Here is a 23,949-nt window from a genome sequence, read left to right as displayed (position 1 = left end):
AAACATGTTTGATTCTGTTTTCTGAAGTACAGCATCCTCTTTAGTGCACGTGCAACATTGATTAAATTTCTTGTGCAGTTTGTTTATAGACTGATCTATGCCTTTGAACATATTCCTTATGCACGTTTACTATACCACCTTCTTGTCAAAGCCCATGAATTCCTTCATCGATATTTTTAACAAAGATTGAGCCAGTAGGCATTTAGTCCTACATGTTTAAATATTTAATAAGAATGTAGCTGTTCTCAATCCCAATGCCACTTTCCTGCAGCAACTCAATAGTCCTTGATCCCCTTAATAGCTACACATCTGTTAATTTCTGTCTTGGATATATTGAGCAATGGAGCTTCCATAGTCCTCTTTAGGTTAAGAATTGCAAGGATGAAGAAATAGGCGGATTCGTGACCAAATATAAATACAGGTCCACAATCCCTTATCCGAAATCCTTGGGGCCAGTTGCATTTCAGAATTCAGAATTTTTCAGATTTCAAAATCTCTCCTTATTGGTTCTGGGACACCCCCCCACGGATACCAAAAAGCACATATGCTCAAGTCCCTTATTTAACCTGTCTCAGTGCAGTGGACTTTAGGACACAGCGAAACTCCAGACCTGTGCACATCCTCCCATATACTTTAAATCATCTCTAGATTGTTTATAATACCTAATACAATGTAAATATATATGTAAATAGTTGTTATACTTGATTGTTTAGGGAATAATGACAAGAAATTTTTTTTATTTCCAACAAAAGCATTCAATAAAACATAAAAATATACAGCTTCAAACGAACCAAATCAAACACATGGTAAATGACTTATTGGAATAAATGTAGAACGTCGCTGTCACTATAAAACTTCAATAACTTATCTTTCTGTTCCTTTAAATCATATACATTGGTAATTCCAACACCATATTCTTCGGTAAGACGCCGCACAGACGCACCACGATCACGCTTCTGCAATAACTCCATTTTCTGTGTTACTGATAATGATAGATGCTTCCTTCTCTTTTTCTCATTGTTACCCATAGGCGTATCTCCAGCTTTTTTTGACATTTTCACAGTGAAATTAAACACAAAGTCAACAGTGAACACAAAATATCAGCGAACAGCAAACGCACGTGTAACCAGTACAAGCGCTGAGCCATAACTAACATCTGGCGGCCTCTGCTAGTACTGCCGCATCACACCTGAGTGACATCAGCTGTTGGTGAAAAAACTTTGGTTTTTGGAGCTTTTTGGATTTTAGAATTTTGGATAAGGGATTGTGGACCTGTACTTCAACTAATGACATGTCAACCTCAAAATTAAACTGTTAACCAAGCAATTTGTGGAAGCAGTTTCTTCATTTATACCAGGTTCTTTCATAAATTCTTAACCCGGTTAAACTTTTCTCTGCCTTAGGACAGTGTTTTGAAAATTTTAATCAAATCATCTAACCTTTTAAAGATTCCAGAAAATACTGTATAACCTATATACTTTATTCCAGAAAATTATGTAACTTCTGAGTATAGATAACATTCTTTTAAATGCATTTTGCACACAGTTCATAACTTAGATCTTCCTATGCGCAGGATTGCTGATAGTTAACCAGAACTTTGTATAGCTTTTATGTGATGTTTTTCTGCTTGCACTAAAAACCTCTTATTCTGAAGGTGTGTATCTTGTTGACTATTCTGAGGCTGGTTATTGACAGGATGTGACTACCTGGTCTTTAGACAGTTGCATCATTTATGATCTCCACTGCTGGCATTTTATCTTCAAAGATTCTAAGCTTTTCAGGTGCAATGGATGACTTGATTGAAATTCTGCCAGGCCTTTGCTCATTTTGCTTAATGAATCAATGCATCTTTTGTTTAATCCTTTCAACTAAACAGCTGGACATTGGACAGAACTGCCCGCTTTCAGATGTTTCCTCACTAGCAAGACCCAGCCTAAACACAGCTGTCACTGCTACGTCACTGGGTCCAGTTATAATGCAAAAGTTGAACTCATTGTTGCTAGGATTTACCAGCACCAGCACCTCTTTGATCCTATGCTTGTCAGACCTGCTAGAAATAAGAAATTACATTTGTTCCCCTGTGCATTCTTGGCCAGTAAATACGAAATTTATTCATTTTACTTTTTATATTAATAATTTAATTAATATTTTGAATATTTTTAAGAATTGTTTACATTGCATTGTAGTATTTTTAAATGTCTATCAGAGGCATGTAAAACTTTTAGGGAACCAATGGCCTTGAAACTTTGAAGCAGAGCCTTACTGGCAACTTTGCAATCTGTCAAACACTAAGAAAGATAGAGTCCAATTGTTCTGTATCTTTCCTAGTGATTTTGCAATTCTAGTCCCTGAATCAAATTTACTTTCCCTCTATATGCTGTTCTAGTCCTCTATTATAGAGAAAAATTATTATTCTGTTCAAAATATGTTTGTGTTAATTGTTTGGAACTCTGTTTCTTTATGAATTTTGACAGGTTCATTTAATGAAGGAAACGAAAAACTGCGCAATGTACATTAATACATTTATTTTCATCGATGGCAATTTTGATTTTCCTGATAATTTAGCCAACAGTCTTAATTTGGACTAAATTAAGTTTAACTGCTGAAACAACATGGCAGCGGTCACCAACTGCAATGTATGTAGAGATTTTAGGTAGGATTCAGGTTGTGGAAGTGAACTTTAACAGCCCCCAGTGTTTCAGATTAATTTTGGGAGAAACTGGATCATGACTGAATATTTGACAGTGGGTAACTACTTTGCAAAACAGTTCTACTCAATTTCAATTTTTACCCCAAATTTCTAGTTTTCTCTTGCTATAATTCTTTAACTCACTTCCACCTCTTTACGATTTCCATCCTCAGCCTCAAAGCTCAATGCAAGCACAAGGAACAGGACCATTAGGTCTTTAGTGTCTTCAGAATTTGACATGGAGCTAAATTATTTCAGAAATCAGCATTTCCGGCCTTTGAGCATCTCCAGTATTTTTCCCCTTCACATTTTTGCTGACTAATTCATGTACTCATTTGTTTTCTACTTGCACTTCCTCCATGTCTTCTTTTTGGTCTACTAATGCCATTTCCATTCAGTCACTAAATGTAGAATCTAGCTGACCTGAGCATATTCAGCCTATCTACTTTAAAATTCTAACATTTGCAGTATTCTTGCAATTATGATGTTATTGCAGAGTTTTGTTGTTCTCTTTCAAATGGTTTTGTAAGTGTCCAGGAAATAGTCCAGTCTGTAAAATTATTAATTGCCTTTATTTTTTTCAAAGGATCATATTTTGGCAGAAATACTTCAAAACAGGAAAGACTACCTTGTGGGTTATCATGAACATGACTCACTTCTGGACCACAAGGAGGAGGAAGAACTGAGTGAGGAGGACCGTAAAGCAGCATGGGCTGAATATGAAGCAGAAAAGAAGGTAAGTATCTTGTAGATTATCTAAGCAATTACATCAAAGAAGCATAAATTTCCAGAGACACATACTGATTTGGTCTAAAATAATAATTCTGTAGCAAAAATGTAGATATGAATTTCCAAAATAGACCAAATTGCTCATGAATTATCTTCCTTAAAAATCAGCTTCTTGGAGGTTATCAAGCCATGGAAAAATTAGCCATATAGACAAATATAGCAATACTATGTTGGTTAAATAATTCTGGTCAAATTTTAAATTTTAATATTTGAATTCCAATGCCAAATGTAATTGTTTTGTGATGAAGAATTTGCATTTTATTGATGGAGGTATCTTTTTAAAAAATTATAGCAAACATTTTTGTTTCTAGTACTTAAAAATTACCTGCATAATGTGAAATCAGTTTTAAAATATACCTCGTAGATAAGCCCACTCAAAATAGGAAGTAGCCCAGAAAAGGAGAAACTGAATTAATCTGTTTGGGTAGGGTGCTAATGAAATGTTTGCCGATCTACCTCCATGACTGTTAAATATGATGGTTGCCCACAAATTCTGTCAGAAGAGTAAGTATTCAGAATGAGTACTGGTTGAGTTCCTAATATATAAGGTTTTTCTGTCATTCTACAATTGTAACGATTGCATAGGAAATTTGGAATTTAATTTCCTTTGAAGAAACAGTCAATATTATTCATAAATTTCTAGCCTATGAGTAAATGTAAGTAGACTGATTTCACTCTCATCAAATCAGGTGTTTTCTGATAAATTCATTTACAGGAATTATGCTGCATAAAGATGGTGGAGTAATTAGGAAGAAATAGCCAAAAGCTGTTTATTGGGCTGACCTTTTTTTTAAATTGCTATTGTTAGGATGGCCAAAAATAAAAATTGGGAAGGAAGTATATTTGGGTAACTCTAATTTCCCTTTCTTTGCAGATGGCATATGGAAATGCTGGGCTTTGTAGAGTTACCAAATGACTTAAGATGGAATTGGTGCCTTCGGAGTTTCATATTTCTCACCAGCTTCAGAATGATAAATTTGGTTTTCTCTCTTTCCTTACTTCTAGGGTCTCTCCTTACGAACTAATATCACAACTGGGACTAATTTCCCTGGTGCCAATTTCAGCTTGCAAGCTACACATTTTCCTTTCAACATAGCAACTTTATCCGCAATGAGTAATCAACAGCTGGAGGTAGGTAATCTGATCCACGTGTAACTAGTATTCCCAGTACCTTAATTGGGTGATTATGTGAGGTTCAAAGTACTGTGTTTATATGATTATCTTAAAAAGTGCTCTATAAGAGGATGCTCTATATTAATAAATTCTAAGTAGAAAGATGCTTTTTTTTTCCCCGACTTTTCATTGTAGTATACTTCAGCTATTAACGGAATTGCTGCTTTCTGTATGATGGCAAGTATTTGGCTTGAGAGAGGACTTGTTCTGGAGTCAAATGTTTTTAAATTTAGTGCAGCATTCAATTTTTAAATCACATTTTGCCTTCATCCAAACATCTCAGAGTTTGGCAAATGGTGTTGGGTTGCTAAGATGTGGCTGTTGGACCTGCATATTCTTGATTAGAAGCAGAATTCCTGATTTATTTTTTCTGTTCCAAAATCAGAAGTTAATCATATTGTTGTAGTTCAGCACTGTTGAATATGACTAATTTGCATGATATCACAGTTGTAGGATCAGAATAAACTACTGTTTGCAATGCTTGTCAAACATGTGTATTGATCAACAGTATATGAGGATATCTTATAGAATTGTGAAAATATGTGTTCTTATTAATAATTTGGTTCAATAGATGAATAACACAATTTTACAGATTGGTCCGAATTTTTCTGTGTTGAATTTTTTTTGTATCAAGTGAAAATATTAAATAATTTTATTTAATGCAATTGTGAATTTGAATTCATTCCATTTCACTCCTATTTTTGTCCTTTAAGGATCTTATCAACCAAGGCAGAGAGAAAGTAGTTGAAGCCAGTTCTAGTATAGCAGGTGTGAGAGCAGAGGCTCTTGAGGACCTCATTGCACAAGTGGTAAGAAATTCCAGTACTTATCTCAAAATCTTTATATCCTGTTGTTAAAGTAGGCGGCCTTCTTATAGCATTAGATTTCTTCTTGCTATCAAAGGCATATACAGAATTACTTCTATTGTAAACACAGTTAAGTAACTCCTTGGTCATACAGTGGTGTATAGCTGTGCATTGGTCAAAGTCTCAGAAGTGATGCCTATTGAATTTTCTCATAATAAATGCTTCATAACATCTAGCTCAAGATTTGGAAAATATTTAATGACAATGTAATAATGCCCAGTATTTAATAACATTTAACTTGGGGCCTTGACTTTCTACAGAGTATTACACTGACTCAATATGCCGCTTGGAAAATCAACATGGAGCAGTGAATACTGGCAGTTCATTGTGAGAGTTAAGAAATAGATTGTTATATAATTTCAAGTATGTGTTTTTCCATTCCATATCAATTTAGCTCCTCCTTCCCACACCTGGCTGCTTCTTCCACCTCTCCTGATTCCAGTTATCACCTACCAGCTCCTATCTTCTTTCTTCCTTATACTGGCTATCTTCCCACTATACTCTCAATTCTGAGGCAGTGTCCTGACCTGAAATGTCAGCTATCCCTGGCTTTCTTTTATCTTAACTTGCATACCCCCTGCTAACAAAGATCTTTCTAAAATCCATTTTAGAAATTAGATCAGTCCACAAATTTGGAAGAATATTCACCTTGTTTATGCAAAGTCCCTTCATAATTTAATCTTCTAAATTTTGTTATTACATAGAAATATACAAAACTTACAGCACAATACAGGACCTTTGGCCCACAATGCTGTGCAAAAATACTACTTACTTTAGAAATTACCTAAAGTTACCCATAGCCCTCTGTTTTTCTAAGCTATCCAGGAGTCTCTTAAAAGACCCTATCGTATCCGCCTCCACCACCGTTGCCGGCAGCCCATTTCATGCACTCACCATTCTCTGCGTAAAAAGAGAATCCAAGGAGATCCAAGGAGAAAATGCCAAGTTCACTCAACCTGTTCTCATAAAGCATGCTCCCCAATCCAGGCAACATCCTTGTAAGTCTCTTCTGCACCCTTTCTATGGTTTCCACATCCTTCCTGTAGTGAAGTGACCAGAACTGAGCACAGTACTCCAAATGGGCTCCTATATAGCTGCAACATTACCTCTTGGCTCCTAAACTCAATCCCATGGTTAATGAAGGCCAATGCACCGTATGCCTTCTTAACCACAGAGTCAACCTGCGTAGCAGGTTTGAGTGTCCTATGGACTCAGACCCCAAGATCTCTATGATCCTCCACATTGCCAAAGTCTTACCATTAGTACTAAATTCTGCCTTCATATTTGACCTATCAAAATGAACCACCTCAGGCTTATTTGGGTTGAACTCCATCTGCCACTTCTCAGCCCAGTTTTGCATCCTATCAATGCTCCGCTGTAACCTCTGACAGCCCTCCACACTATTCACAGCACCCCCAACCTTTGTGTCATCAGCAAACTTACTAACACATCCCTCCACTTCCTCATCCAGGTCATTTATAAAAATCACAAAGAGTAAGGGTCCCAGAACAGATCCCTGAGGCACACCACTGGTCACAGACCTGCAGCAGAATATGACCCGTCTACAACCACTCTTTGCCTTCTGTGAGCAAGCTAATTCTTGATCCACAAAGCAACGTCCCCTTGGATCCCATGCCTCTTTACTTCCTCAATAAGTCTTGCATGGGGTACCTTATATCAAATGCCTTCCTGAAATCCATATACACTACATCTACTGTTCTATCTTCATCAATGTGTTTAGCCGCATTCTCAAAATCAGGCTCATAAAGCACGACCTTTATATGCTGACTATTCCTAATCATATTATGCCTCTCCAAATGTTCATAAGTCCTGCCTCTCAGGATCTTCTCCATCAACTTACCCACCACTGAGGTAAGATTCACTAGTCTATAATTTCCTGGGCTATCTCTACTCCCTTTCTTGAATAAGAGAACAACATCTGCAACTCTTCAATCCTCCGGAACCTCGCCTCCCACAGTAGCCTGGGGGTACATTTCGTCCAGTCCCGGTTACTTATCCGACTTGATGCTTTCCACAAGCAGCAGCACATCCTCTTTCTTAATATCTGAATGCTCAAGGTTTTCGGTCTGCTGTATTACAATCACCAAGATCCTTTTCTATAGTGAATACTGAAGCGAAGTATTCATTAAGTACCTCTGCTATCTCCTCCAGTTCCATACACACTTTTCCACTGTAACACTTGATTGGTCCTATTCTCTTATGTCTTATCCTCTTGCTCTTCAAGTACTTGTAGAGTGCTTTGGGGTTTTCTTTAATCCTGTGCTAGCCTTATAATCTTCTAGATCTCTATCATTACCTAGTTTATTGAACCTTTTTGTAAGCTTTTCTTTACTTCTTGACTAGATTTACAATAGCCTTTGTACACCACGGTTCCTGTACCTAACCATCCTCTCCCTGTCTCATTGGAATGTACCTATGCAGAACGCCACACAAATATCCCCTGAACATTTACCACATTTCTGCCATACATTTCCCTGAGAACATCTGTTTCCAATCTGTGTTTCCAAGTTCCTGCCTGATAGTCTCGTATTTCCCCTTACTCAAATTAAATGCTTTCCTAATTTGTCTGTTCCTATCCCTCTCGATTGTTATGGTAAAGGAGATAAAATTGTGATCATAATCTCCAAAATGCACTCCTACTGAGAGATCTGACACCTGACCAGGTTCATTTCTCAATACCAGCTCAAGTACAGCCTCTCCTGTTGTAGGCTTATCTACATATTGTGTCAAGAAACTTTGCTGAACACACCTAACAAACTCCACCCTATCTAAACCCCTTGCTCTAGGGAGAAACCAATCAGTATTTGTGAGATTAAAATCTCCCACCATGACAATCCTGTTATTATAACACCTTTCCAGAATCTGTCTCCCTATCTGCTCCTCGATATCCCTGTTACTATTGGGTGGTCTATTTAAAAAAAACACCCAGTTGAGTTTTTTTTTTACCCCTTCCTGTTCCTAACTTCCACCCACAGAGACTCAGTAGACAATCCCTCCATAATTTCCTCCTTACCTTTTGAAGGCTAGATGGCTTAAGATGGTAAAGAAGTGACTTAACTGTGCTTACAAATAGAAGTAATCCTGTATATGCTTTTGAAGCTATCTGCACAGAGCATGAAAAATGATTTTGCCTCATTGTAGTCAAGTGTGTTCTTTGCAAACCTAAGTTTATTGAGAGCAGACAAAAATATGTTCCCTACTAATATTCACCTCAAGTAGATATGGAGAACTATTGCAAATATTAATGTGGCCATATTTGTACTTCTAAATGGTTGTGATTCTTCTAGAACATAAGATAATGGAGCCAAGATTAGTCTCTGCCTTTGAACCAGTTCTGCTATTCAACAGTATCATGACTGATCTGATTTTTGACCTCACTATATTTATCTGCTTACTCTAATTCCCCTATAGAGGAAAATTGGGTCTATCATAGCTTTGAATACTTTGACTGATTCACATGGTTAGAATTCCAAAGAGTGACACAACCCTCTGAAAAAGATGTCTTCCTCATCTTTGTCTTCAGTTTAACGTGAGGTCATGTCCCCTAGTTCAGCATTTACTCTGCAATGGAAATATTCTGTCATCAGAATTTATTATATTTCATAAGATCACCTTTGATTCTCTGAAACACCAGTAAGTTTAGGACATGCATGCCCGGCATTTTCTAATGCAAGTGCAGTGGATTCTGTTTAACTGGAGCATATCGGGACCAGTACATTTTGGCCCAATTGAGTGGCTGCCCCTATTAGCCAAACTTTCATGGAACTTGTTAAAACGCATAACTACTGTTTAACTGAGTAACAAATTATGTATTTAAATGAAATAAAGAACTAACTAGAACACTGCCAATACAACTACAGTTTTATAAAAATGTTTTAGTTCCAGTAATTATGACAGAATTCATCACTGCCGTATTGTTTTGATCGACTGTGAATGAACAAAATCAGCACAGTCACCTGATGCAGATAATAGACTAATTCCATTGCCTTCCTGCATAAATTTAAAATTAAAAAACAAAATCAAAAATCACTGCTTTTTGAATCAGCATCCAGCCCCAAAATGGATAACATAGTACAAGCACACACAACTGACGCTGTTTAAAAACTGTTTGCTCCATATTGTCTAACGGCCTTTTCTGGCATCTGCAAGCCTGACTGCTTGAAACCACAGTGAGCAAACAGTTCTGAATTGTCTTTTTTTTTATCTCTCACCAACTATCAGTGACAAAAATCACTGCCTTTTGAACATGAGCACACACGATTACTTTAAGAATGGTGTAGGGCGGGGGTCGGCAACCTGCGGCTCTCGAGCCATTTGTGGCTCTTTCACCTCTGTGCTGCGGCTCCCTGTGGCTTTGGGAAATAATTGGTCAGTATTTAATTAAAATGTATTTTATGTTAGTTTGTTAGCTTTTGAAATGTAATTCTAAATTTGAAAATTATGGTGATCTTGTACAATCTAAGTGTGGCGACACATTTCCTCACAATTAGCCAGCATTCCGGCTAAGGGAGATAGCCTACGGGGGTTTGTGAGTACGCGTCTTTTGCAGCATCTGCGTCCATGGGGGCTGGGTTGAGGGAGGCTTAAAAGCAAGGCTGTTTAGTTCGAATAAAGTTATTCGACTGCAGTTTACTGACTGCGTGAGCACACCGCTACAACGTGTTTTTATCGCTATTAATATACGTCACCACTGCCAATACCTGACACCCGCCAGTGAGCGATTTTTCGATCCAAGGTAAGCCAACTATGGAGAATTCTAAAAAAAGAAAAGTGACTGAAGAAAACAGAACGTTTAATGATACGTGGACAGATTCATTTGCTTTCACTGTTGACGAGACTGGTTTACCGGTATGCTTAATATGCAATGAGAAACTAGCAAACAACAAAAAGTCAAATGTCGCAAGGCATTTCCAGAATAAACACGCAGCCTTTGCTCAAAAATATCCGGATGGAGATGAGAGAAAAAAAGCCGTTTCGGAACTGATGCGGAAGGTTGATCTGAGCAAAAATCATTTCCAGAAATGGATGAAGTCTGGAAAATCAACGACATACGCCAGTTATATTGCCGCTCAGGAAATAGTCAGGCACGGGAAGCAGTTTACAGATGGTGAATATATAAAAGAATCTTTCATTAAGATTTCAGAACATCTATTCACGGACTTTAAAAACAAGAGTGAAATTGTGCAGAAAATCAGGGATATGCCCCTCTCTGCAAAGACTGTCAAAGACAGAACCATAAAAATGGCAGAAGACATCACAAGACAGCAAATTAAAGACATCAATTCAGCTGTGGCCTACTCGATTGCCTGTGACGAGTCTAAAGACAAAGGTGATATTGAACAAATAGCGTTGTTCTGCCGGTATGTAAACTCTGCCGGGCCACAGGAAGAACTGATTGAGTTGATACCTCTAAAAGACCAAACACGGGGGGAGGACATCTGTGAGGCTGTCTTGAATTGTTTAAGAGCCAAAGGAATAAAGACCACCCATCTGGTGTCAGTAGCTACTGATGGGGGCACCGAATATGACGGGAACGCACAAGGGAATTGTGGCTTTACTGCAGAAGTCGCTGGACAGAAAGCTGCTGACTTTTCACTGCATCTTGCACCAAGAGGCACTGTGCGCTCAAACATTTCCTCCGGAATGCACAGAAGTAATGGATGTTGTCATTCAGATTGTCAATAAAATAATGGCAAAAAGTTTAAATCACCATCAATTCCGTTTGTTACTGGACGAGCTGGAAATTGCATATTCTGATCTCCTGCTGCACAACAAAGTCCGGTGGCTGTCCAGAGCGGAGGTGCTGAAACGCTTTGTCGCGTGTCTGGAAAAGGTGAAAACTTTCTCGGGCAAGGGCTCACCTTTCCTGAGCTGGAACAGCCAGAGTGGCTGGAAAAGCTACACTTCATGGTAGACATGACAGCGCACCTGAACACGCTGAACACAGCTCTTCAGGGGAAAGGACGCACAGCCCTGCACATGTTGGAGGATGTTTTGGCATTCGAGCGCAAGTTGACAGTGCTTGCCAGAGATTTACAGAAAGGCACTTTGTCTCACTTCCCCAATTCGAGAGAGTTCAAACAAGGTCACGACATGATAATTTCGGAGTATTTACATTCTGCAATCATCGCAATGCAAACATCGTTTGGGAAACGCTTCTGTGAGTTCAGAGAGGAAAAAAAACACATTATCCTTCCTGGTCACTCCCTTAAGCATCGATCCTTCCCTACTGAATACGACTGCATTGGCAGGTGTGAGTAAACCTGATCTTCAGATGGAACTGGCCGACATAGCCGACAAAGACATATGGGTGTCCAAGTTTAGACGCTTGACAGCAGACCTTGAAGATGTTGCCCGTCAGAAGACCATTCTTGCTCAGAATCACAAATGGAGTGATATTGAAAACCTCCCAAAACCGGACAAACGTGTTCGAAACATGGAATGCTATGCCCGACATTTATGTAAACATTAAAAAGTATGCGCTTGGAGTCCCGTCGATCTTTGGATCCACATATGTATGTGAGCAGGTGTTCTCCAACATGAACTTTATTAAAAACAAACATCGCGCACGCCTCACAGATGACAGCTTGCGATCCTGTGTAAAGATGAAGGTGACGTCATACAGCCCTGATGTGCAGACGCTGTGCACTGAGGTCCAGGAGCAGAAATACCATTAACCAAGTATGATAGATATTTTAATTGCCTATTATTTTACGTATATTCATATTTTTTCATTGTTCTGTGAAATAGTCCTTTTATTTTTCAGGCTGACAGCTGGCTGACGTTATTTTTGGTTTGCTGCTGGTGGAAAATTTAAGTTCGGCGTTTTTCATAAATACAAGAAGGACTCAAATAGACATTGAGTATTTTACTTAAAAGTAACCAACCCAACGTCTTTTTTTCGGAGTTCAAAATGTTTTTGTTGCATGCAGAAATGTAATTTCGTTTTCTCTGCAGGAGTTCATCAATTTCATAAATGCAACACATTATAGTTTGTTTATACATAGCATAAAGGCAAAAAAAAAAACGTTGTATGCAGTGTTATTTCATTTTAAATGTCAAACGGGTTTTGCGGCTCCCAGTGTTTTCTTTTCTGTGGGAAACGGGTCCAAGTGGCTCTTTCAGTGGTAAAGGTTGCTGACCCCTGGTGTAGGGTCTAACAGCCACACAAGTGCACACTAGTTAGAAACTGTTCAGCAACAGTCTCCTGCTCCAATTAAGTGGTATAGTGTCCCAAATAAACTTAAGGGAACCCCAGCTGTTTTAACAATATAGTTTCTGTTTTTTAAGAATTGTCCCAAATAAACAGCTGCCTCAATTAAACAATGCCCCAATTAACCAGAATCCACTGTATATTCTTATAAAGAAAAAATGGAGAGGGTAGGAAGAACCAATAATGTTCAGAGTTCTGTATGCATGGTCTCACTGACTATCTTTTTAGTAATAGTCAAACGTCCTCGCCTCCATACTAATCTGCTTTGCAGTAAGGCCAACATTGGGTTACGATGTGCATGCATAAATACACACACACGTGGATCCATTTTGTTTTTCTTTGCATTTCCCATATTGTACTCCATCTGGCGTATTTAATTCACTTACTAACCTGCCTCTTCAAAAAGTCATCGCAACCTCCTTTGCATCGTCAGCAAATGTAACTGCAATACCCTTAACAATATTAATGACTTAGATGAAATGGTTGTAAATTGTTGAGGCCGAACACCAAGCCCTCTGCCACTTCACTAGCTAGCTACTAACCTTTATCTGGACTCTGTTTTTTGTTGGTTAGCTGATTCTGAATTTGTGCTAGTATGTTACCCCCAATGTCATAAGCTCTTAATTTGTATTGTAACTTTCTATAATATTCTATCAAATATCTATGGAGGTGCAAATATATTACATCTACTGCTTCTGCCTTATCTGCTCTGATTTTTACATGCTAATGGATATTTTCATTGGCAAATATTGATTTCAGATAAATGTAATTTTTTCCAACTAAATCCCCTCCATCACCACCCTTCTCCATCTGGTAGAACTGGTCCTCACCCTGAACTATTTTTCCTTTGGCTCCTCCCACTTTCTCCAAACTCGGAGGGTAACCATGAGCATTCGCAAGGACTACAGCTATACCTGCCCCTTCGTTGGCTATGTAGAGCAGTCCATGTTTTAATCCTTCCCTGGTTACACTCCCCAACTCTTCCTCCACTACATTGGCACAGCATTGTTCACCCATACTGAGCTTGTCAATTTTATCAGCTTTGCCTCTAACTTCCACCCTGCCCTTAAATTCACTTGGTCCATCTTTGACACCTTCCTTCCCTTTCTTGATCTTGCTGTCTCCATCTCTGGAGACAAACTGTCAACCAACATCTTTTATAAATCTGATTCCCACGGTTATCTTGACTATACCTCTTCTCACCCTCTTCTCTCCCTCTATGATCGATGCTGTCCTTACTCGCATCTGCTCCATTTCCCGTACATCCGCGTGCACCCCATCTTCCTGCTGCCATGATAGTGATATTGGCCCTCTTGTCCTTACCTACCATCCCATCAGCCTCTGCGTCCAGCACATTATTCTCTGCAATGTATGCCATCTCCAAAGAGATCCTACCACTAAACATATCTTTATAAGACCATAAGATATAAGAGCAGAAGTAAGCCATTCAGCCCATCAAGTCTGCTCTGCCAGTCATGGGGCTGATCAATTCTTCCAGTCATCCCCACTCCCCTGCCTTCTCCCCATACCCTTTGATGCCCTGACTAATCAAGAACCTATCTATCTCTACCTTAAATACACCCAATGGTTTGACCTCCACAGCCGCTCATGGCAACAAATTCCACAGATTTACCACCCTCTGACTAAATTAATTTGTCCCCCTCACTTTCCGCAGGGCTCACTTGCCCCCCAGATTTCCTTCGTTCATTCGTCCCTCCCCACTAACCTCCCTCTAGACACTTACCCTGCAAGTGGCCTAATTGCTGCACCTGCCCATACACCTCCTCCCTCATCTCCATTCAGGACCCCAAACAGTCCTTACAGGTGAGGCAACACTTCACCTGCAAATCTGCCTGAATCATCAGTTGTGTCCAGTGCTCCCGGTGTGGCCTACTGTAAATTGATGAGACTCGTCATAAAATGGTGGATCGCTTGTTGAGGCCCTCTGTATCATCTCCCACAAGTAGGACTTCTGTTGGCCAAACATTTTAATTCGGTTTCCCATACCCATTCTGTCATGTCAGTCCAAGGCCTCCTCTTGTGCCAAGATGAGGCCACTCTCAGGATGGAGGAGCAACACCTTGTATTCAGTCTGGGTACCCTCCAACCTGATGATATAAATACTGATTTCTCCTTACAGTAAGCAAATTTCCTGCCCCCTCCTCTTGTTCCCACTCTGGCCTTTTTATTCTTACCTACCTATTACTTACCCTGGGTCACATTCTCCCTCCCTGTTTCCTATTGTCCACTCTCCTCTCCTATCAGATTCTTTCTTCTCCAGCCCTTGACTTTTCCCACCCACCTGGCTACATTTATCATCTTAAAGCTAGCCTGTTTCCCCTCCTCCCACCTTTTTATTCTGGCATCTTCTCCCTTCCTTCTCAGCCCTGAAGAATACATTATTGCTTTAGATTTCAAGCATCTGCAAGCTTTCTTGTCTTTATAAGTGTTTTTGTCTTGCTCTGTGTTATGCTTGTTGGACATGGAAATTATTTACAAATTTGCTTTAGGGCCGAATTTTCATGAGCTATTTAAGGGAACTGTGCCACAAGATGTTTTAGTCATATACTGTGCACTGCTAGTGTTTTTTGTTAGTTCCTCTAGTCCAGGTTTGTAGTATTTTTAACAGCTGTTCCTTTTTTTTAGTGGAAAGAGAATCCCAACCTGACTGAAGAACAGGTTCAAGCAGTGTCACTCACAAAGCAAGCAACCCAAGAGTTGGAAATAAAACGTCGAGAAGCTATGTACAATGATATCCTTTCAAAGCAGCAGCTGGTAAGATCTTTTGGTTATTGAAACCTGTTTGTAATGAATAAGCATTCAAGTTTATGGGATAAGTATTGTCAGTCTTTATTTTCCCAACGACATATAATTTGTGTTTTGCTATATCCAGTCTTGTCGATTTCTCATTTGGAAAGGTGTTCATGAGAATTTGTGTTCCCAATGGTTAGTTTAATTCTTTCTTAATATCTGTATTGATGAGGAAACATTGTTAAAGAAAGATGACATTCTATAGCTGCAGTTCATCTTGAATATGCTTCATTTCAATAAGAATTATTACTAATGTGTAAAGGTTTTGAACATTTCTGTAATTTTACAATCATACTTTTTATTATCTTCAATTTGAAGTAAATAAACTTCCACATTCAACTAAATTAAATCCTTCAGCTTTCATTATTTAAGAATCGGGTACTTCACACTCACAGCTGGACTATTATCTGTTTTAGCTGTGTTACATGTAAAATCATTTTGAATCGGTTTTTGTTGCCTTAGAGGGGCTGGTATTATTGGGCAGCCAAAGAAAGCTATAGTACTTTTCAGAATCTCACTTGCAGTAAATATAGGAGCTACTATTGCACAGAACGTCCATTTTATTTTCATTTATCTGAGAATAAACCTGAAAAGTTACCTTCTAAAAAGCAAATTTTTTAATTTGTCCGTGCCGGAGGCAAGATTGCCGTTTTTATTGCTGATTCAGAATCAAGGTTGCTACAAGAAAGATTTAAAGTCATTGAGTCTTTCCTCACAATACCTCCTGAAAAAAAAAACAAGCTATGCAAAGTGGGGATGAGAAGCAAAGTATCTTGATTTCTAAGCTGCCTTTTACTAGCATTACAAATACTTACATTTATAACTAACAATTCTCTTGGTCTCATATTCAACACTGAAATGAATCTAATGATAGTTACTCCTACAGTATATGGACAGGTAGCATTGAAAATTGGGATTTTCGAACATTTATGTTTGGATTTAAGGGATGCCCTTTCAGAGATGTTTAGCATCCCACCTGTAGTCTGGATCCTGCATGCAATTTTCATTTTCATTTCTCGTTTCCATTCACAGCTAATACGTTCAGTGCAACAGATATTAATGAGCCGACGGCAGCAGCAGATCAACCAGATGGCACAACAGCAGCAGCAACAGTATCCAATGACACCACTTTTAAACCAGTTTCTGTCTTCAAGAAACCCTGGCCCGATACTTGGTTATCCACACTTGGGTTTAAGAGGACTGTCTATGTACCCACAAACTGCGCCTGGCATACGGCCACCCCCTTTACAGAGAGCACCACCTGCACCCATGCAGTTGAAGGGGCAGTCTCCTGGCCCCCCACAACTGAAACAAGGAATAAAAAATTCAAAGAAATAGCCATTATAATAAGAGATTTTACCAGAAGACACAAACATAATATTGTGCCTTTGCTATGGTAGCAAGCACATTTCTGAACTGAAGAAAAACAAGTGACCAATTTATAACTGGGACACTACTTGAGTGCATAGAATCATGCTGAGATACTCAGTGGTAACTGTCATAGGAGATTCCAAGGAATCTTAACATTGTGTATATAGCCTTAATAAATATGTGACTGGTGTGGAGGAGAACCAGTTTTCTTCCAATATTTTTTTCTTTCTGCCAGTTTTGTTTAATTATGATGTATCAGAGCAATTTGAAATTCTTTGGGGAGGTGGGAAGTTGAGAGTCCAGAACTCACTGACCAATGAAAATGTATTTAAATTATCATTTTTTTCACATGCTTCCTATATCACAGGAATAAGCCCAAGTTGACAAAAGGACAATTCATTATTGTTGCCCCTTCCAGAAATAGTTTTGGGTGATAATGCTTGCGTGTCTCAGAACTAACAAGTCAAGGTTTTTCCGCCATGACCTTTTATTCTTAAACCTCTTGTTCCAAAACAGTAACATTTCTGAATTGCTGAAACTTCTAGAACTGGTTTATCTTTGATAAATCAAGATGCTGTTATTTGCTAGTCTCATTTGGAAATTGTTATGAATGACAACTCAAATTTCTGAATAAAGCCTCCATTCTCTTACAAATTGAGATTAATTCTTTAGCAGTTCCACTGTGCAGTTTATTGATTTAGTGTATTTTTTTTTTCAGCTTTTGTAATACAGATCAATGGGCTTTAACTCTTTAGGCTAATTTGTTGCCTGTGAATCCAATATGAAATTAAATTCATCTCGCCTTTCATTATGTGCCAGATGATAGATATTAAGCCAGAATTGTTAACTCGGGTGTGATGTTATTTCTGGACGTCTTTAACTGTGGATGAACTAGAGAGTGCCCAGTCATGCCCTGTGGGTTACTATTGATGTAGTCTTCACCAAACATTGATTCAATTTATGCAGCCTGATACATTTGTTACTTTGCTAGAATTAGCTTCTACTGTAAGAATGTCATCCTTTTCCATAAGGACTCTTGCAAGTATGAGCATTTCCTGATTCTGTGGCATATGCTTTAAAAGGCACCATTTGATCCTTGCTGGTGCTGGTTATGGCATTGTCAGGGAATCTTCATTGACATTACAGATCTATGTAGTAAGTGAGCATAAATTGCTAACCCATGCATTTGTGCTGTTAAGAAACTAGCTGTCCAACTGCAGTTGATTGGTTTCAGTTTCTCAATTAGGATAATGATTTGATTGTTGCTGGTCTAGGATATACCCGACTGTTCCATCAGGACTGGAATTACATCTTTACTGATAACTGAGCTTGTTCCCTGGCTGCCCGGAAAGTCATCATCCAGTTTTTGTAACTTGCATTTTGCAAATGGCAACTGAGCCCTTTCCATTTTACGTAGAAATTATTATTGTCTGTGAGCTTCTAGATTTGGTGTTCCATCAGCTATAGATGTCAGAACCATAATGATTGAGACTGTTGATTTGCTAAATTCTCTCCTTGTTGAATGTGATATCTGTATCAAAGCCCATGAAAAATTTGGCCCTAATCACCTCTTAGCTGTCACAAAGAAAGTATCTTGATTTCACTGTGCAGATGAAGGCTAGACTAAATCTGTAACATTAACAATATACATTGTGCTTTAGGAATCAGAAAGCAATTATTAATATATTCTACATAATCATACAGATTGAAAATTGATTAAATGAAGTCAACTAAAAACCATCTTCAATATCACGGGCTAGCTTTGAGGGTATTTCATACAATATCTGAAGGGCTGGCTTGAGGGGAGAATGACCACCCTATGTTGGTTTTCCATCAAAAAAATCTTGAAATTCATTCCGCCTATTAGATGCTGCTAGGTCATGCTCCTGGTGCATATTGTTGATTTTCATTTGAGGAAGGAATCTAGATTAATTAGTACAGTGCTCTTCTCTTGAATAAAAGCATCTGAATTATTAACAATTCACTCAACCATTTCTGTTACCTTTGAACGTACTCAATAGAGTCAATATGTATTGCCTATTTGCAGGTTTTGATTCCCAAACAAGACATTGTTAGGTTCTGGTGGGGAAACAAAATGAGATCATTGCATTACTTCTTTAATCTTAATGGAATTATATTCCTATTGAGAATCTTGACTATCTGTGGTAAGTGCAAGATGCTTCTCTTCAAAGACTAAAGAACACATTAAGGACAGGTAATGTAAATTTCAGAAGCCTACAAGGATCTCTCTTTATGTAATCACATGACATTTTGTTTCATACATGATTAAAATGGCATAAATTTGTATTAGTATGGTAATATGCATTTCTATTCTGTCAGCCAAATGTAAACCAAAAATAAAATTACTCTGCACTCTGGCTGCAATTTTGTTCAAATCTTTACAACTCAAAGCTATTTAGCTAGTGAAATGATGAATGAAAGATGAGTGTTTTCTGATTGCATCAATGATTGATTCATGCAAATATATTCAGATGATTTTATTAGGAACTTGCAGCAGCAAAATGTAACAGTTTCAAGTCTTTATTTGCTGTTGTGTGTTATAAAAGACATATTGTTTTTAAGTCTATTGTATTCACTATGCAATTGATGCAATATAACAAGCCTCTTAGTTTTATTGAAAGATGTGACTTACGTATTTGGCTGATAAATTAAAAAAATAAAATCCATTTGCACAGTAGCTATTTGCTTTCAGTGACAGATTTGTCTTTTAAATAGACTGGCCATCCACTTTTACCCTTAAATATTGATCACCTTGTGCCCTGTCTGCAGTTCTGAGTAACACCTTTGGGAAATTCTAAATTTGTATAATAAATTTACATCCATATATTGTTCCTCAAATTGCTTACAAGATCTTTAGGAAGTGGGAGTAGAAGTGTGTGTGTGTGTGTGTGTTTTAATACTGTATTTTGTTCATTTGGTAGAATGACATCTACTGCCCTTCCCTCTTCCCATCTCCCATCCCAAGCCAGTATTGAGCTAGCCAGTTACCTGAGTCTTAACCTCTTTTGCTCATCATTTGCAAAATTGATGTCATATATAATGTGCAGTTTAATTGTCGAGACTTTGTCTTTTGAAGCTCTAAACAATTAAAGTTAGGTGTCCATACATTCAAGAGAATATATACATTCATACATTAAAATGTATTTGGGCAGTGAGATCATTTTCATTTCCTTGGTTTTGGTACTCAATTGGCTTTATTTTCACAGTGCTCTCTTCTACTATAATTGATTTCTTCTTTAGAATTCTTCTTTTTGTAGCAAGAGCAACAATTGCCAGCAGACATTTTACCAAATATTCTGACAGTACCTTCAAATCTATTTACTTTTATTTTTCTTAAATATAAGAAAAAAAAATGAAGCCATGGATTTCACATTGATGGTATTGAGTTAATACATATGTATTTTTTTCCAGATGAAATAAACAGTATAAAGTTTGGACTGCTGGGTATGTTTCACTTTAAAGTCGCATTGTACCTTTAAAATTTTCTGTGCTCTGTTTGGCACACAGTTTTACCAGGAAATAGTTGTGAAATATATTATGGTTGTGATTGGACAACAAATTACATCACCCACACTGTTAATTTTTTATAAAGTTAGATGTGATTTACATAGTTGCTGTTGCTTAACTGATAAATATGTTGCAGCTTGTATTAAGACTAAAAATGGCGGAAAACCATATTTTCTAACTCGTTCTGTCCTTAATTTTGGATGTAAAGCATTCTTTGCTTAGTTACATGTTTTGTATCAGATGTGCCCTAGTTGAATAGTAAAAGCAAGCCCTAAACTATCATTTGCTGTTGGATTTCAACAGCTAGGAAGATGTAACAATCCTGCTTGCTTTCTACATATTTTAGAAATTGTTTCAACTGTATTTATTCACTACCCTGAATATTGTAGAACTGATGCAACTTCATCCCATAGGGATTATTGTGTGTAAAATAAGCTCTGGCAGTGTGTTTTAATAGAAATTGTAGTGGATGAATAAGTACGCACACTGTGTTGTCACCTTTGCAAGTCGTATCAAAACATTGAAATTTTAATATTTAATATTCAATAAAAATAACAAAATGAATTTGCTTAGGCTATTTATTAAAATGTTTCCTGAAAATTGGTTTGTCTAGGTATATTTTTCTTGGCAAGGCCTGGAATATGATAACTTGTAATTGAATATTTTTGCATTTAGTGGATTTTGGTCCATTCCTGGGGGCAACTGAAATCTCTTGGGTTGTCCTTGTCAGTCTTTAGAATTAATTTACGTTATTACAACTTTATCATTATGTATCTGAAGAAAAAAATTATATTGAGAAGGAATTCTTTGCTCTCTTTTGTTTGGGTTCTTAAAAAAATTACACCTTCTGCTATTCTGAAGGAAACAATCACAATGATGTGTTCAGGCTTTACCTCAAACATAAAGCTCATTAGGGAACTTTGAGTAAAGTGTTCAAGCCTTTGCTATTTCTTCTGCAGTCAGACTGAAACTCTAAAGTAAAAGGGTATAAAATAATCATTATTGTTAAACTGCATGCATGAAACCACTTCATATAATACAAAATTAATGTTGAAGCTTAGTGTATATCTGCTTAATCCTCATTATGGATCCTGCTCTTGGTATATTCACTAAAATACTCCAGTATATAATGGGAAATGTCCCTTCCCCTTTTTTCATCTTATCTTTAATTATCAAATAAAATGGTTGCTGAAATCAGCCCTATTAAAGCAAGCCTGGCAGATTACCTCCTGAGTCTAACTTTCTGTATCCCTGGTTGGTGTATCAGTAGTCCTTAAAAGAAAAGAGACCTCACTTGCCTGAAAAAGGTTATTAATGGTTTTGGATCCTTTGACCAGGGTTAGAATGTCAATCAATCACTAATTTAGTTAATAAAAATCTGATGTTCTGTCCATGAATTATTAATAGAAGAAAATAAATGAGAACAGGAAATAAACTTCTCAAGCCTGTTCTAACATTCAACACTATCGTGGCATTTCTTAACAGTCCAAGAAATAGTTCTTCAATAAATTCCACTCTCAGTTGACACATTCTAATTTGGTTGTGAAAATGGGTATATGCCATTGGCTTTTCCTCCACCTTTCAATGAGATCAAAGCTGACATGTAAACCCCATCCATTTGACTACAACAATAATTTAAAGTCAGTAATCAAGGCTTACTTGTTTTCTAGAAGTGTTCTTTTTTGTGAAAGGCTCCCTCACTTGTGCATATCTGCATTTGGTTTTGAGGGTTGTCACTCTTCAGATTTTCCTTTCATTTTAAGAAAACAATAATTCCTTAAGAAAAATCATTTTACAATTTTTTTTTTGCTGCAACACCATTGCACCTATGTGGTGCATGTTTTCCATTTACAAAGCTATTTGTTGCCATTAATAGATGCTGGGGGGGCTCTGTGTATATGTATGAGAAAGAGAGAGAGAATATAATGTAACTGAAATGCCCTGAATGCATTTCACTTAGCTTTTTCAATTTATGCTTTTAAGTAATGTATTTGTAATTCAAGTTGCTTTGGATAAATTGTTTAATACCAACTATTTACACTGGCAACTTGATTTCAAATTCTATCTCTGGTAATAAAACTACACTCTTCCATTTCTAACCCATTCAATCACTCTCATTTGTGTTGTGCCTTACACTGCCAAAGTTCCAAACTCTGAAATCTTTCAGTAAACCACTTACTACCATTTTTAACCACCTTAATAAACATTAATGATAACAGAGGAATTTAAAGCTGCTGACCCTCTCCATCCTGATGGGGACTGGTTCATGGACCTCCAGTTTCCTGCTACTCAAGTCAATAATCAGCTCCTTCGTCTTGCTGGCATTGAGTAAGGTTGTTACGACACCACTCAGCCAGATTTTCAATATCCCTCCAATATACTGATTCATCACGCTTGATTCAGCCTACAACAGTGGTGTTATCTTCAAGCTTGAATGTGGCATTGGAGCTGTGCTTATCCACACTTGACTGTACCTTCCATCAATTGTTTCTTCTAATATTATTGGTGTCTGAAGCCACAAGAAGGTGGTCAGAAAGCAGACTGATACTAAGGAGAGGGTAGAAATGATGCAAAGTGCCAGATTGAATTCTAATCATTAAATATATATGATGTGACATATTATTTTAAATAATGCATTAATAAAGTAAAATGTGTTACAGTTGAAGGGTTTAGGTCCACTGGACTTGGAGGTACCACCATATAGAAAAGGTTAATTTTGTGTCGTAAAGCAAAAGCTATAAATATTGAAGCTGATGAAAACTTTGCAGTGCAGTTTTCCTGGAGTTTCCATATCACAAATAAATTACTGAAGACTTGATTTCAACTGAACACCAGGAATACAGATAGTGTACAGCGATGTTTTAAAATTATGAAAGGAAATCATATTTTCAGTGATGGGGGAGATATGATTTGAAAGGGGATGCAGAGAAATGAGAGGCTCTGGCATGCACCACTGGGTTTTTGTGATTAGGACCAGATCAGCCCTGATGAACCATTTATCTTCCAACAACCAATGTGGTCTGTTGTTGAAAGAAGAATAAAGAGGAAAATAAGAAAACCATAGCCAAATGTCCCAGTTAAGACCAGCTGTCCAATTCTATGCACTATAAATTGGAAAAGATGCCAAGGCTTAAAAGAGGATGCAAATTAAATTTAATTGAACAGTACAAAATAAAGTTTCAACTTGTGACAAGAATAAAGAAACAACTGGTTCTCAGATCCAAAAATGTTAAATTAAGATTTAGCAGTAATATTAAAAATAATGCATGCAATAGAGGAAACAAGTTGTTTAAATGTGAAGAAAGGACAGAACATGGGAGTACGGCAAACAGTAAAAGAAGTCTGCTTGAAGAAATAAATAAATTGCGTCAAGCTGTGATCTGTATTGCACAGCCTGAACTCAAGTAATTTTCAAAGCATTAGATTAATTTGTAAAAGTAGGAAATATAAAGATCCCCACTCAGTGACCACTTTATTAGGCGCCTCTT

The 23,949-nt window shown here is 37.6% G+C and overlaps 1 protein-coding gene across 4 annotated transcripts in view; it reads left to right on the top strand.

The window, feature by feature from the left end:
- The window catches only part of atrx (ATRX chromatin remodeler), a 193,945-nt gene extending 174,634 nt beyond the window's left edge, over positions 1–19,311 (top strand). For all 4 annotated transcript variants that reach the window (XM_059976858.1, XM_059976855.1, XM_059976859.1 and 1 more), the window contains 5 exons: positions 3,276–3,425; positions 4,484–4,609; positions 5,365–5,460; positions 15,398–15,526; positions 16,595–19,311. In XM_059976858.1, the coding sequence (XP_059832841.1) occupies positions 3,276–3,425; positions 4,484–4,609; positions 5,365–5,460; positions 15,398–15,526; positions 16,595–16,900 (807 nt within the window). In that variant the 3' untranslated portion in view covers positions 16,901–19,311. The remainder of the gene's footprint in view (positions 1–3,275; positions 3,426–4,483; positions 4,610–5,364; positions 5,461–15,397; positions 15,527–16,594) is intronic.
- Positions 19,312–23,949: the final 4,638 nt, after the last annotated feature.

Source organism: Hypanus sabinus, chromosome 8 (assembly GCF_030144855.1).
Source record: "Hypanus sabinus isolate sHypSab1 chromosome 8, sHypSab1.hap1, whole genome shotgun sequence".
Taxonomy (NCBI): domain Eukaryota; kingdom Metazoa; phylum Chordata; class Chondrichthyes; order Myliobatiformes; family Dasyatidae; genus Hypanus; species Hypanus sabinus.
Note: the sequence above shows the minus strand (reverse complement) of the source record. Positions and strands in the feature narration are given on the sequence as shown.